Raw genomic sequence first — 14,206 nt, 5'->3', positions numbered from 1 at the left:
ATCTTTAAAGTCTGCTTTCTCCCCTGTATCAGAAATGTGAAGAACAGATGAACTGGGCTTCAGCCCAGTAGATTTGGCCTCGTCAGATTACCAGGAGTGCTTTCCAACCCAGCCTCTCCTCATTTCTTTAGGGTGATGGAAGCTCATGGAAAAAGAAGTGAATTTCTGAAGCAACGGAAGGGGAGTTGTTCTTTCTCCCGGCCCAACAATGTACATAAATTATGGAAGCTTGGAAAAACCTCTACATTACACTGTGGCTTGTGTTTACGATGCATGTCCTCCTTTAGAAACTACTCACAGACAATGGGGCAGGGTGGGTGAAAAAAAAAAAAAAGCAGCATATGAAATAGTAATATACTGTTCCAAAATCTGCACTGTCCTGCAGAAACAGGATTTATAATTTGTTCAGATTGTTCTCAACAGATCCAATCTATGCTGGATATGCAAAAACCAAGAGACTAAGTCATCAAGGAAAACCAAATTAAAAAACCTGCGCACTGCAAGAGTTTTAAAAAACAAAACAAATAAAAATCCCAAGAAACATTGACGAAAGCTCAGAAAAATTTATCATCAATTCTGAAGTGGGGCCTTGTGACATCATCTGGGTTAATGAAGACAGAGATGGACTTCCCGGGGTTCTCAGTCACTAGCTGCTGCAACTTTTTGGCTAACCGGTCGTCGGGCTGGTTGGGGTCGCCTCCGTCGGACTGCGGGGAGGGGATGCTGGTGGTGCTGCCCCGCCGCTGCAGCTCCAGGGTGAGCCTGTTGGCTGCCTTGACGTGCTCGATGGCAGTCCGGAGGTGCTCGGCGGGGTCGGAGCGCACCGAGGACAGCTTCCGCGCGTGGAGCATCACCGTGTCTTCAGACAGGTGCTCCAGCATGTTGCACTGCGGGATGAAGTAGTTAGGGCACATCTTGTTGACCAAGCAGTGCTGGAGATCATCAATGAGCCCCAGGAGGAAATGGGCTGCGTAATCCTCCTGGGCCAGGTAGCTGGCTGGCAGCCTGTCACAAGCCCACAGCATCATGCTGCGCAGGTGATATGGACTAATGGCTTTGGGGCGGGACAGCAGTTTGATGATGATGGCTTTGCAGGCCTGGTAGGCTTGCATGAGGCTGCTGGAGATGCACTTTTTCAGCTGCACTTCACTCCTGGCAAATGACAGCCTCCATTCATTGTCCTTCTTCCCCTTGTAGGAACATGCAGGCACTAAGTAAAACCCACTTATGACTTCCTCCTCCGTGATCTTCCCGTCCCAGAAGTGGTTCTCCATCAGCCAGCTCTGTGCCACAGCCGGCCAGCCTTTGAAGGACACCACAGGGACAATGTCATACAGCATGCGGCTGCTGCCCACTCCCAAAATAATGGATATGATAGTCCCATTCTTTTCTACCTTCTCCACCTTTGGCATCCCTCGCTGGGGCTTCTTCTGGATCTCGGAGAGCACGATGCTAATGGACTCATAGAACCAGTCTGCAACTTTTGTTGGGGAGAAGAAGTAATTGGTAGCTCCATTGATATGGTCCACGATTGTGCAGCAGTCCTTCCACTTGCTGATGGTTCCTTCGTCGAAGAGGCGCAGGCTGAGCCAGGAGTGGCACAGGGCCGAGTGGCGCATGTCCAGCGTCACCGGCTGGTTGCGGTCGTGCAGCTTCAGCGCGGGCACCAGCAGGGTGAAGTCCATGTCATAGTCTGTGCCCCTGGCATAAACATTCAGCTCATCGAGGTCAATGTCCACCACACCTTCCCGCACGCCGCCCGACAGCAGCAGGTACTCGTTGGCTACAGGCAGCTTCTGGTCGAGTTTCTGAACCATGCCTGAAAAAGACAGAAAGAGAAGTTCTTTAAAAAAAAACTGATCCAGGATCTAACCAGGATTAAAACCCATTCCCATGCCCAGCAGGAAAAGAAAGCAACCAGAGGTATCTATAACTTTTGGTGTGGCAAAAACATAAATCAGGCCCAGCACTCAGACAACCTTAGGTCTCACCTGACTCAGGGCAGGGCCTTCTCTGCATTCCTGGGAATGTGAGAAGTCCATCCTAAACATCACATTTCAAGCAATGGAAAAAAGCAGCAGCCTCTGATGAAACACAACAAAGCTACTTCCAGAACTAAATGTAACTTTTTTTAACACCTTCTAAACCAGTTTTTCACCATACTGACATTCATTTCCAGAGTATCCAAATGTTTCACCAACACTCCATAGGGAAAAAAGAATATCAATTGACTTGTTGTTCTTATTTTCTCTCTGGTATAGAAAAAAGCTGGACCAGCATCAGGGAGTTGGTTTGTTCATGAGTGAATGAATAGCTACAAATGTTAGTTCAAGCAGGTCTGATTTTACAATCTGCTTTACATTTACTGATGAACAAGGCAACATGAACAAAAGAAATGCATCCTTCTCTTATGGGCGAATGGAACCGGTTAAATGATCAGGCAATTAGAGAAGCCAGCTCTGAAATTGGCTCTTCAAGCTGCAATGACATAAAATATCTGATCAGCTCCCCAGAACACAGACATGAAGACAGATTTTCACTTTCAGCACCAAAACCAGACACGACATTCACCCTGCAGTGCCTGTACCAGTTGTACAAAGCCAGCTTTTCACCAGGAATTCTATAAATACACCTCACTATACTGTGTCCATAGAAAATGAACAGCAGACTGAGACTCTACACAGAAGCTGAGATATTAGCACCTCATTCAGTGTTCAAATTAGGCTTAAAATTGAGCTCTGCACTTCAACTGCTCTGCAGTCTGCTCCTGCTTTCTGGGCTGATTCACTGCTGGTGTTCCTCTTGTGGTTAAATGCTTTTGGTCGCTTCCCAGCCTCAATTCAGCCGCCACACCTCAGCCATGAGGGAACAAAGGCCAGTGGTTCTGAATGGAGATGCTGAAGCTGTTATGAGCACTGCAAAAGGGATAGATTTTATTCCTTACAAGTACAAATGCACTAGTTTCTGTTGGCATGCATTACTGAGTCCAGCTTCTGAAAGGCAATATGGTTTGTTTACATCAAGAATGGTCAAATGGACAACTTCCATTAAAAAGAAGCCAGTCTTGGAGAGACAGCAGTGGGAATAACTAGCCAGAGGCATAACAGAGTGAGCCAGAAAGCTGCCAGTCACTCTGTCAGCCCAGAAATCACAGGCAGACAAATCAAGAATGTGAAACACAAATGATCAGCACTACAGTATGAGTACCCATGCTGTCATAGTCCCAGTGACTGCAGAGCCTTTCCTGAGGTAATGCATCCCTGTAGGATCACAGACACTGCCTGCACTGAGTGGGTCACCCTAGCAGAGAGCAGCAGCTGCACCCCAAGGCACTGAGGGCTGCCCCAGGCTCAGTGGCACTGCAGAGCTTTCAGACAGACTCACCTGTCCTTCCCTGCATGCTAGGACAGCAACAAGGAAACACTACCTGCGTGCTTATAGGTAAGCCATGACCAGAGCAAAATCTAAAGCTCTGTGGACACTGATTCCTTGGGAAAGCCAAGGATATTGTAGGAAGAGGCCTCTGTGTGAGGCAGAATGCATCTTGAGGCCATATTCAGTGTACCTGAAAGCCCCCATGTGAAATTCCTTGTTAAATACACTTTACCTGTTTCATTCCTTCCAAGAGCACTGGACCCAGTCCATTTTGCTGCACTGAGCTGGGATGATTTTCCTGCCAAGCAGGCAAGGACATAAACCCTTCTATTTCATGCAGCTCCAGGGGCTCCAATAGAAGGAAATAGCTCTAAAGGAGTGCTAAGAAACTCTTCCTGCTAAATCCTGAGCTAATCCCATTCTGCGATCTTGCCACACGCTGCCCTGTTCATCCTCAAAGGGTAACAACTAAGAAAAGCTTCTGTCAACCTCAAAAACATTTTCTGAGGCTTAGACGCACAGTGAGCTATGTTACCCTGATCTGTGGAGCAGCAAAGTCTTACACAGGCTGCTCTATCCCAGAGGCTAAATAAGTAGCAGTCACTCTTTTGCTGTACCCAGAAGGGGTTTTCTAATGGGTACCTCAATTGATGTGACTTCTGCAGACACTACTGACACGCTGCCTCTGAATCCTGTCCTTGAGCCAGTGCAAGCAGCCTTAGTGCTTTACACCTCTGCTGGAAACCGAGTCCAATACCCACAAAGTAGAGTCTGGATCAATCACATCATAGGGAAGGGAGCAATTTTTTTTCCCCCCAAAGCTTAAAGTACTAATGGCCCTTACAGTGGGGCAGCACAGCTATTCATGATATGAAAGGTTTGGATGGCCCATCCTGCCTCTACACTCAGCCAAAATTTCCCACTCAGGATGGTGCTCTGCAGCATCTGCCTTGCAGATCTGCAGATGTGCCTGAGATAGGCAGAGAGAATGTAACTATCCTACAGAGGAGAATGTTCAAACCTACAGGACTCAATGAAGGATGCATTTTTCTAAATATTTTTAAAGTTAAAGGATGAAAAATGCTCTGCTTTTTTTTTTTTTTCTGCAAAGGTGGGCCCTTTTGCACCAGAACTTCTATCCCAGAGCCTTCAACTGAAAAAGAAAATCAGGATTTTTCCAAAGAGATTGCCCACCACAAAATCTGCTGTTGGATGAGATGCTCTCCTTGGCCTGAAGAAAACCTTTGTCCTTACATGGGAGCAATGGAATTCATAGTCTAACCCTGTTCAACCAGCAGCAAGTGGGACGCAAGCCCTGCCTTCTGTACACTGTCACACTGAGTCACTTGATTTTCCCTCTTCAGAACTCTAGACCTACCAGCCGAAGAGAAATATTGAAAAATAGCACGGAAATGGCTGCAGGAAATGATCTAATATATCATCAATATCTCTCTACCTGGCTGGCTGCAGTTTAAATCAAACCCTTGAGCTCTGCTTGGCACAGAATTTCCCCTTCAAGTCCCAAACCAGCAACATCTGCAGCTCTGCCACAGAACAAGAGAAGGAATTTTTGCTAAATGATCACAGCAGCATTGCTGATCCAACTGAAGTGGTGGAGCAGGGAGTTGAGATAAGGTCCCCTTGAGGAAAGTATATTTAGAATAGGCATAGAGTGTTCTATAAATAGTTGAGCTGGCCAAATTCAGGATTACCTAAGGCTTTAGGGGTTTGCAGTGTCTTCAAACTGCCCCCCTTGCTCACAAATCTATTTGAAATGTGAAGGGATTTCAAGGAATCCCATCAGCCAGCACTGTGTGGCACACACCACCCTGTCACAAAGCTTCCACCCCAAGTTTCTGCAGCCCATGAATGTACAACACAAGTAGGCACTCCAGTTCAGCAAGCATGTACGTGCAAATACAAAGAAAGATACCAAGCCTGGTACTCAACCCAAGTACTTAATAGCATCAGTGGGCAGTTTGAGCTTTCTTTTCATCTCAGTCCCAGGGCCACCTGGGAGGAGGAGGCAATAGGGGTTACAGAAAAACTAATGAAATGTATAGAAAATCTGTGGAGTTGTCTGAAACACCGAACCAGAATTTGTAGGGTCAAACACACAAAACAAATGCTAGGACCAGCTCTCACGGTATCAAAGTAGGTTCACTGATACATAAGAAGCCTCTTGCTGCTACCAGGCAAGACACATAATTTGCAGTAGTACCTTGTGTGACACTGAAAAGGTGTTTGGCAAAGCTAAGTGAGGGATTGGTGTACAGTTACCTCTTCTTTCTAAAGCACCTTTCTAAAGCACCTTAAAGGATTCTTCTTTTCTAGATATGTAACTAATTTAAGATCTTCCCAAGCTAGTAAATGCTAACAGGTAAGTATGCTTGCAAGCATGAGAAAGGCAAGGATTGTAAGAATCAGTAGCACCACCTGTAGGCCAGGCTTGCTGGTTGGTTTACTAAACATGAATTCAGAGGAACACAGGTGAGCCAGTGAGTTCTACCAACAGAACATTGTTCCTTTGTTGTTTCTTCAGTGTCAGGAAAAAAAGGATTTATTTCTACTTCAAGCACTAAGATACAAAGAGCATAAAAACAGAGAAAAGATATTTTACTTTATATAACACCTACATTTGGGACACATCCTTGAATGAACTGTGACTCTGATGCAGATGACACAGAGACTGTTCTTCCCATTGGAAACAAAAAAACTGCAATGCAAAGATGCTCTCCAACCATGACAGAATTTCAGATGAACAGATTTCATGACCATTGCAGTGTGTGCTGGGATCTACTGCTATATCATGACTAGCTTTGTGTAAAGAAGGAGGAACACACAGATTTGTCTTTGAAGAAACTGACCACAAGAAAAATATTACATAAAAACTTCTTTCTAACATATGCAATTCCTAATTTGGGTTCCTGCTTGAAGTCTTTCTTCCTGACACTTTAGATGTGCAACCATTGCCACCAAAAGGAAATGTGGCAAAGCAAGATGCTGCTCTGTTAGTCTGACTTGGTCTCATCAGACTGAATGGGGTGATGTTCAGGGCAGTCACTGATTTCAGGGAGGCTTCTGCTGCATGAGAACTAGAGAGAGGTCAAAGGAGCAGTGGGGGGCTCAGAAAGGTTCCACAGAGGAGAATCAGCAGAACCTTGCACACAGAAGAAGCCAATCACAGGAAGGAGCCAAGCCAGACCCAGGCACTAAATGGTGTATGCCCCCCTTGAGTTCCCTGGCAGCCTAGGGAGAAGATATATAGAAGGGATCTTCCTTATATATGTGATCTGTTCTATAGGGAAAGCTAAGGACCACTCACACATCCTACTGCCTCCCTCTTTTCTACTGCTTAATCCTTCCACAGGACCCAATATGCATAGTCAAGGCTCTTGATTTTTACTCACAGGTCCATCCTTTTTCTGCATGACCTAGAGAATGCCTTTTTTCTTCTATATGAAATCATTACCATCCTGTAATCCAAGACCTAAGGAAGTCTGACTTCCTGGATGATCAGACAGTGGCTGCTCAAAGGAAAGATTTCTGCAGAGGTCTCCCAGCTATGCCTGAGCAGTGTGTGTTGAATTTCAGAGGTTTCTTTAAGACAAGACGAGAGGCCTCTCTGATGCATCTGGACTGCGCAGATTCTTCTGTTTCCCTTGGTAATTGCAATTCTATTTATGAGCAGCTCAAGTTTTTGTTACGCAGGAGAACTGGAAGAGTCAGCTCTTTAGGGGAGTCTTCAGTTACAAAGCACATTTTGAGAGGACTGTTGGCGGAAGCAGGCAGGGGGTGGGAAAAGAGTGGGGAGACTGAACCATGTGATACCAGTTCAGTCAAATATGGGATGCGAGCGAAGGAAGCTGCTCCTTGCAGACTGATACACCAGTGTCCTACTGATTCTGCTCCTTTTAGAAATCTTGTGACATGGTGACAGAACACACTGCAGGGAGACAGCACCCCCTCGTAAAAGAAATCATCTTCTTTCTCCAAAGTCTTCTCTAAAAACAATCTTAAAAGTAGTGTCCCAGGTTTTTTTTCCATTTTTCATGTGTCCTGGTGGAAGCCACTCACCTCGCTGAAATCCTGTTTGGCAATGGAAAGGCGTGTTTGATGGTGCAAGCAGGGGAAAAAAAAAAGAAAAGCAAGAAAGAGCCCAGATTCAAAGGGTGAGCCTGTACAGTGACGAGTGGTGCTACCACAAACATCTAATCCCACTCTGGCACCAAAACCAGCAGCAGTGTTTCTGTAGTGGTCTGCTTGGCTAAACCAGTCAGGGCTCAGAGACCACAACAGCAGGACTAGACTGCTCCCAGAGCTGGAACCAGCATTTTCAGAGGGAGCCCCTGCATTGCTGTGTGCCTCTACTCGGGGCAGGAAGGGTTTGAGAGTCAGTTCCAAACTGATACTGGGTTTCCACCATGCCAGTCTGCTTATTCAAGAGCTTCATCTCCAGAGTCATATTAGCCAAACTAAAAGGAGTGATGAAAGGTGAAAGACTACATGGAATATGAAGTGCAAGTCAAAGAGGTGCTCTGGGGTCTGAAGAATGTGGATGATGAGGTCTGAGAGCAGCTGACAAGCAGAACAGAAGGAACAGGGGACAGAGAGGATAGCTATAAGAACAAGTTGCTGCTACACCCCAGTTAACACTGCACACTGTGTCCATACGGTGTCCATATCTTCAAATGTGCATAAGACATGAAATCCCTTCGGAAATGGCACAAGATGCCATCTCTCCTGGAACTGCAATGCCAGAGACAAAACATGCCAAGGGACAGATTGTTTTAACAGTTCCACCCTCTGGGACTGAGAGTGCACATTTGGCAAGGGCTACACAGGGTCTAGATGGGCCATTTCTGCTCACACCCCTACGGAGCACTGCTAAGTATTCAGCAAGATGCTACCCTGAGGGAGACTCACCAGGATTCCTCTCTTGGATCTGATTGCAAGGTAACAGCAGTGGGCACAAACCAGGTCGAGCATCTTGAGTGCAAACACGCAGCTTGCAGGAGAGGCTGTTCTGCCCTTGTTTTTCCAAGTTCCTTCCCTGTTACTGAGATCCTCACAAGAGCCCAACAACCTCAGAGTGGTACATGACATGTCCACCTACTGTAGCACCCTGGCTCAGCAACTGCTGCTGAGGGCTTTCAGAAGAGCAATAGGAGCAAGGAAAGTACAGCATAATAATTTTCCCTCTGCAATCTCCAAACATTCTCTGGCTTTGCTGTTTGCCAACCCAGAGGCAGTATTTCCAGCTTTGTCTTTAATAGCACTGACAGACGTATCTGCTTGGAATGTCTCTCATTGCTTTGTAAATCAGCTATATTTTTGTTATAGTCAGTGCCTTGCAGCACTGTGTTTCACAAAACACATGTCAAAAGGACTTCCTTTTGCTAGCTTGCTAGGAAATGAAGAAAATCACCTAACCATGGCACCTCCCATGGATCACTGAAGATCTTACACAGCTTCATCAGTCATCTTTCTTCCACATTGAAAAGGACAACTTATTTAAACTTTGTTTAGCTGACTGTCCTGATCTCCAATTGTGTGGGCCCTGGTATTGCTACACTCAAGTGAAATGAGATGGTCAACGCTGCATGAAAAGGTGACTTCTGGGTGAATGTCTTCACAGTCCTCTGGGAAATATCTCAGCAGCCTTGCTTGCTAAATTAGCCCCACTCCACTGCAGGTTTGCTCAATGTAATGGAGTCCTCCTCCCCAGTATTTAATTTCACCTTCAGGATGTTCCCCTTGTAAAAGCCAACACCAATCCCATCACTTTACAAGGGGTGTTGCTGACACTGCAAAAGAACTGTGGAAGTAGGACAGGGTAAGGTTTTGGAGACTGCACATGGGAACAAAGTCCCCAGCCTCCCAATCTGAAGAGTCAGCACCAGGTGCCTCTCACAGAAAACACGTGGCAGCTCTCCACTGATGAGCAAAGCCATTCCCTTCCAAACCTGGGAACACATTCTCCTCTCACTCCAGTCAGCCACAGAGGCACAAGTACATATCAGGCAGAACTTGACTCCAAGGTTGCAAAAGCACTTTGGGCTCCTCTGGGATGGTTTTGTGTTCTCAGTTACTGTCTGGTATCTTTTCCCATCCTGAAAGGGCTCAGTTGCCACACCACTTTATGTTCTGGTGGGCTGTGCACAGAGGAATGCCACCACAACCTCACATCCTCTAAATAACATAAGAGCCTACACTGTAAATGCACCTTGAGCTGTTCTACCAAGACTCCTGCTTACAGCTATCCAACATACCACAAATTCTCTCCCCAGCTGCTAAATTACCAGCTTGCTTTCTTTTCCTTTAGGAGTTGTTTTCTACAAAGATGAGTCACAGACAAGACAAAGCACAGCACCCTTCCTTATGACCTGGGCCTGAGCTAACACTGCCCATCCTCAGGGCCCACCTTTTCTGTAATGACAGCTCTACCTTGCTGCAGAGCAGCAGGAGATTCGTCCTTGACTCAACAATTCTTCACTAAATCATCCAGAAAAGCTAAGCTTACATATGGAGTACACATGGTGACTAACAGCCATCAGGGAGTGGATGAATAACCACAGCTGTAATTCATGTCCTTGATTTTCCCTTAAAATCCACCAAACTTGGCTCCTGGGGTCAACAACATGACCAGAATGGCATCTTTTTCAATTGCTTTCATTCTCTTTCTCTACCAATAACAAAATCTATTTAGGTTTATACAATGGGACAGGTCAGAAAGAGAGGGAATGAAGGATGTTTCCAGGAAACCAGCCAAGCACCAAAAGTGTGCTGGAAATCCTGAGTTCTCTGAGTACAGAAGGAAAGCAGCTGTCTTCAGAAGCCTTTCTGAGGCATGTAGTGGAGAAAATTACATGAACTGAATCTTCTCTCCAGCCCTTAGAATTCACTGGACTTCATCTGTACAGACCTGATCTGGCCTCTTTGACAAATCTGGTATCCAAACACCAGAGAAGACAAGACAGATAGGCCAAATATGGCTGACACAACCAATGCCAGAAGGACAATATAATTTTTCTCTGTCCTTGCACGTGAGCATGGATTGGACTAGCAAAACGAGGCAGGGAATGCAGATCCTGGTCAGAGAGTGCTGAAATCAAAAAGGCTTAAACAGTACAGCTGTGTCTGAGCTCATGAAGCCAAGAGCAAGCTTTCCTGCAGTATTAACCAACTTCCCACCCACCACTGAGAACATGGCCAAAGCCATGTGGAGCTGGATCAAGTCACCTATAGGAGATGCTTTTGCCAAAGCCCCATGTGCAGCATCAGCTGGATGTATGCTGGTTGGCTTTGACATTCATGCAGAATTCCTCTTCATCCACATCACCAAAAGTTGATACAGGCCAAATTTGTTGTTAGCAGAAATCAGAGCAGCTCCCCTGAAGTGAATGGAAATGTCAAGAGCATTTCTCCTTGCTTTCCATGGGAGACAGGCAGAGGAAAACCTAAACCCTCCAAGCTTGCCTGTCCATGTCCCACTGCTCCTATCATCCTGCTCCAGCTTGATCTTGCAGAGGTCATATTTGACAGCACACAAAAGCCACCAGAAGTTTCTAACCAAAATCTCAGACTTTACAGCCATTTTTTTGCAGCTGAGCACTGTCATCTGTCAAAGAGCACAGCAGGAAGCACTGTGTGCATTTGATCTCCATCTAGCACCAAGCCCACAGCCCCAGCAGCTGTCAAGGATCTCTTATCCCTGCAGCACAGCAGTGGCCAGGAGGCATGGAACTGAATAATTAGAGTAAAAGAGAAAGGGAAGAGCAACAGGGTAGATAGAACCTGGACCACCTGGTGTGAAGGTATGCAGTAAAATGCCACTGTCATTCTGGACAGCAAAGGTGAAATGCAGTCCCCTGAAGAAGGCAACAGTAAGAAGTCGCATTGCCAGGTGGCCCTGAAAGATCCACGTATTGCAACCACCCTCCTTCCAGTGTAAGCTGTGGATTGGCTGGTGGGAAGGAGGAGCTGGTGGAGCTGGCAGTGCTCACTGGCCCATGCCCTGGCAGTATTTGAAGTGAGATGAGGGCTGTATTTTTGGAGCAATTCTCTGCTACCAGGAGCAGGGCTTGAAATGCCCTTTGCACAGAACTCCCATCCTGTTTTACCCACTCTGCTCACTCAGGAGAAATTCCAAGAGAACAACCACATCTGTTGCAAAGCCTTTTTGTGCTTACCTGGAATGAAATAAAGCCTCACACACACATTTATTTAAAGAAAGGCCTGGTGATCTCTTGGCTCATCAGGATGAAAGCTACTTTGCAAGGTGAAGGAGGGAGGAGAAAGCAAAATTGTTGCTGATCAAATATAAAATTTGGGAAACGTGTTCCAGGAAGCTGTCCCCACCAATAGCCGAGTCCCAAAGTAATGTCTCTTCTAAAAATCTAATGGAATAATGGCATGAGCAAGATTTGGGTCCAGAAACTGTTAGAAACCTATGCAAAAGATCTCATGAAGTAGGATCTCAAAGTCTTCTTGTAATGGAAAGCTCATGATAATCAAAGCTCCTTCTTCAAATTTCATCTCCTGTCGGGGCTGCTTCACCTTCCTGACTCTGAAAGCTCAGATGAGCAGAATCCCATTCACCAATGCCCCCATGCTTTAGGAAGCAGTGTCCCCAGCCCAAATACAAATGAAAAGACAGGCCATGAAATCACAACAATGTCTTCCCAGTGCCATTTTCCCGAAACATTTTGCAAGGAGGACAGAGGAAAGGCAACTACTGCTCAAAATCCAATAGAAATATAATTCAGTAGAATAGAAAATTCAGCTAGCTCACTTAGCTTTCCCCTGAAAATGTGACAACTAGAAATGCTTTGTTTACACTCTATTTAACAGAGAACCTCATATAACTCCAGTAAAATGCCTTAAGGAGAAACCACAGTATACTGGTAGAATTTTCCTACCTGCATTTGGAGTTTCTTTCAAAAATTAAAGTACCTTCTTTATTGTCTTATACAGTGATAATCTGGAATTTTAATCCTACAAATTCCATATTACATACAATCATGAAAAATGCTAAAAAGCTTTGCTCACAAATGATAAAGAAATCACGCTTAGAAGAGGCAGGTACATGGAGAATACAGATCCTTCAAATGGATTCAGTAATTAGAAATCTCACCTGTATTTTATAGATGTTGCTGTGAAAACACTTTGTAAAATTTCCATGTGGATATCCTGCTCCTGCAAGGCTTGCTATCCCTTGCATGAAAACACTTCCCAGCACAACAGAGACAGATATTGTTTGAACACAGTCCTGCTACACAGAAAGCAACGAATAGCACAGTGCTTGCTGGTTTCCCACTGACAGCTGGTCCCCACACTGTGATTAACAGACAAAGAAAGAAGATTACAGACCTCCTAAATTTGCTAACACAGTTTCCAGAATTAATTGCATGAGGTAGAATCAGGAATACGAGGGTGTGAGCTGCTCCTGTAACAAGGGTGCTTGTCCCTGAAGTCAGACAGAGCTGATGTACAGCTCATACACAGCAGAAATCTGAGCACAATCCTACTTGTTTGTTCCTGGCTGCACCTTAGGAAGGGGCTGGCAGAGGCAGAGACAGGAACATACTGGTTTGTAGCTGAAGCCAACAATCACCAAAGCACAAATCACACCCTGAGCTGTGCTGCTGCTCTGGCTGGTATTGTTCTATTGTGCCCACGGAGACCTGCCTTGGATGATGGGCTGGGCCAAGATCTGAGGCCCCTGAACTGCCCTATTCTCCTTGCCTCACAAACAACCCACAGGGAGGAGGAGTGTAAAAAAACCTTTCAGATTTCTTTCCCGACTTGATGAGGTTTGGGGCACTTCCTAGTTAAGCTCAGGGATCAGCCAGCTCTTACTCACAGGCAGAGCCCAGAGGAGGGCAAAAGTATGTCAGCTCCCGAACAGCCACTGGCATCCTCTGCCTATAGACAGGGCCACCACTAGGAGGACCCTGCAAAATTTTTGTTGCTAAAACACAACACCCTGCCCCAAATTACATTCTGAGCATTCATAAATTAAGCAAGAAATATTCCACAGAACTTTGTGGTTGAGGAAGCAGCACTTTATCCCTTCCCAGAGAGATGGCTCATGAAATCACAGTGCTGCTAAAACATCTCTTCTTTCCCAAGCTGAGGACATTCTACTTTGCTGCGGGTTCTTTAAATCACCATATTGAGCTTTAAATCTGAAAGGAATGAGGGATTTGTCTTTACAAAAAAACCCTGTGGGTCTGCTGCTAAGTAAAGTTAGATATTGAGAGATAAAAGAAACAATGGAAAGGATTCCACTAATTGATGAAAGGAGTGAGAGGGATTTGTCTTTACAAACAAACTGTAGGTCTGCTGATGAATAAAGTCAGATAGTGAGAGATGAAAGAAACAATGGGAAGAACCATAAATTCCATAGGAGTTCCACTGATTGACACAAGGAAAAGAAAAGGGGGAGTATACATTAGAAGGCAGTCTTAGGTATTAGGCACTCCGGGAATTCTGTACCTCTCAAGTACCTCAGCCAGCGGGGAAACAGAGAGGGACATGCAGCTGGGAAATGAGGATAAAAAGAAGGCTGCGTCCTCCAAAAATTAGTGAGACCCCAGGGGAATGCCCCATGTCCCGTTATTCAAATAAAGTTACAGGACTACCCTGTCTCCTTTTTGGACATAAACCTCTGGTGTTTGTGCATTGATTTTCCTGACAAATCTTACTTCAAACAGATTTCCTTCCCGACTTGATTGGGTTTGGGGGATAATTCTAAACTTCACTGGCAGTTACCCGGCCGCCTTACCGGGACGGCAGGAATCATTCCGCCTTGCCGCGGGCATGTTCG

At 45.6% G+C, this 14,206-nt stretch overlaps 1 protein-coding gene across 2 annotated transcripts in view; it reads right to left on the bottom strand.

Annotated features, from left to right (window-relative positions):
* The window catches only part of MB21D2 (Mab-21 domain containing 2), a 43,265-nt gene continuing 29,059 nt past the window's right edge, over nucleotides 1-14,206 (bottom strand). For both annotated transcript variants that reach the window (XM_014312339.2, XM_031055464.1), the window contains exon 2: nucleotides 1-1,819. In XM_014312339.2, coding sequence (XP_014167814.2) covers nucleotides 555-1,819 — 1,265 coding nt within the window. In that variant the 3' untranslated portion in view covers nucleotides 1-554. The remainder of the gene's footprint in view (nucleotides 1,820-14,206) is intronic.

This window comes from Geospiza fortis, unplaced genomic scaffold (assembly GCF_000277835.1).
Source record: "Geospiza fortis unplaced genomic scaffold, GeoFor_1.0 scaffold172, whole genome shotgun sequence".
In the NCBI taxonomy this organism is placed as follows: Eukaryota; Metazoa; Chordata; class Aves; order Passeriformes; family Thraupidae; genus Geospiza; species Geospiza fortis.
Note: the sequence above shows the minus strand (reverse complement) of the source record. Positions and strands in the feature narration are given on the sequence as shown.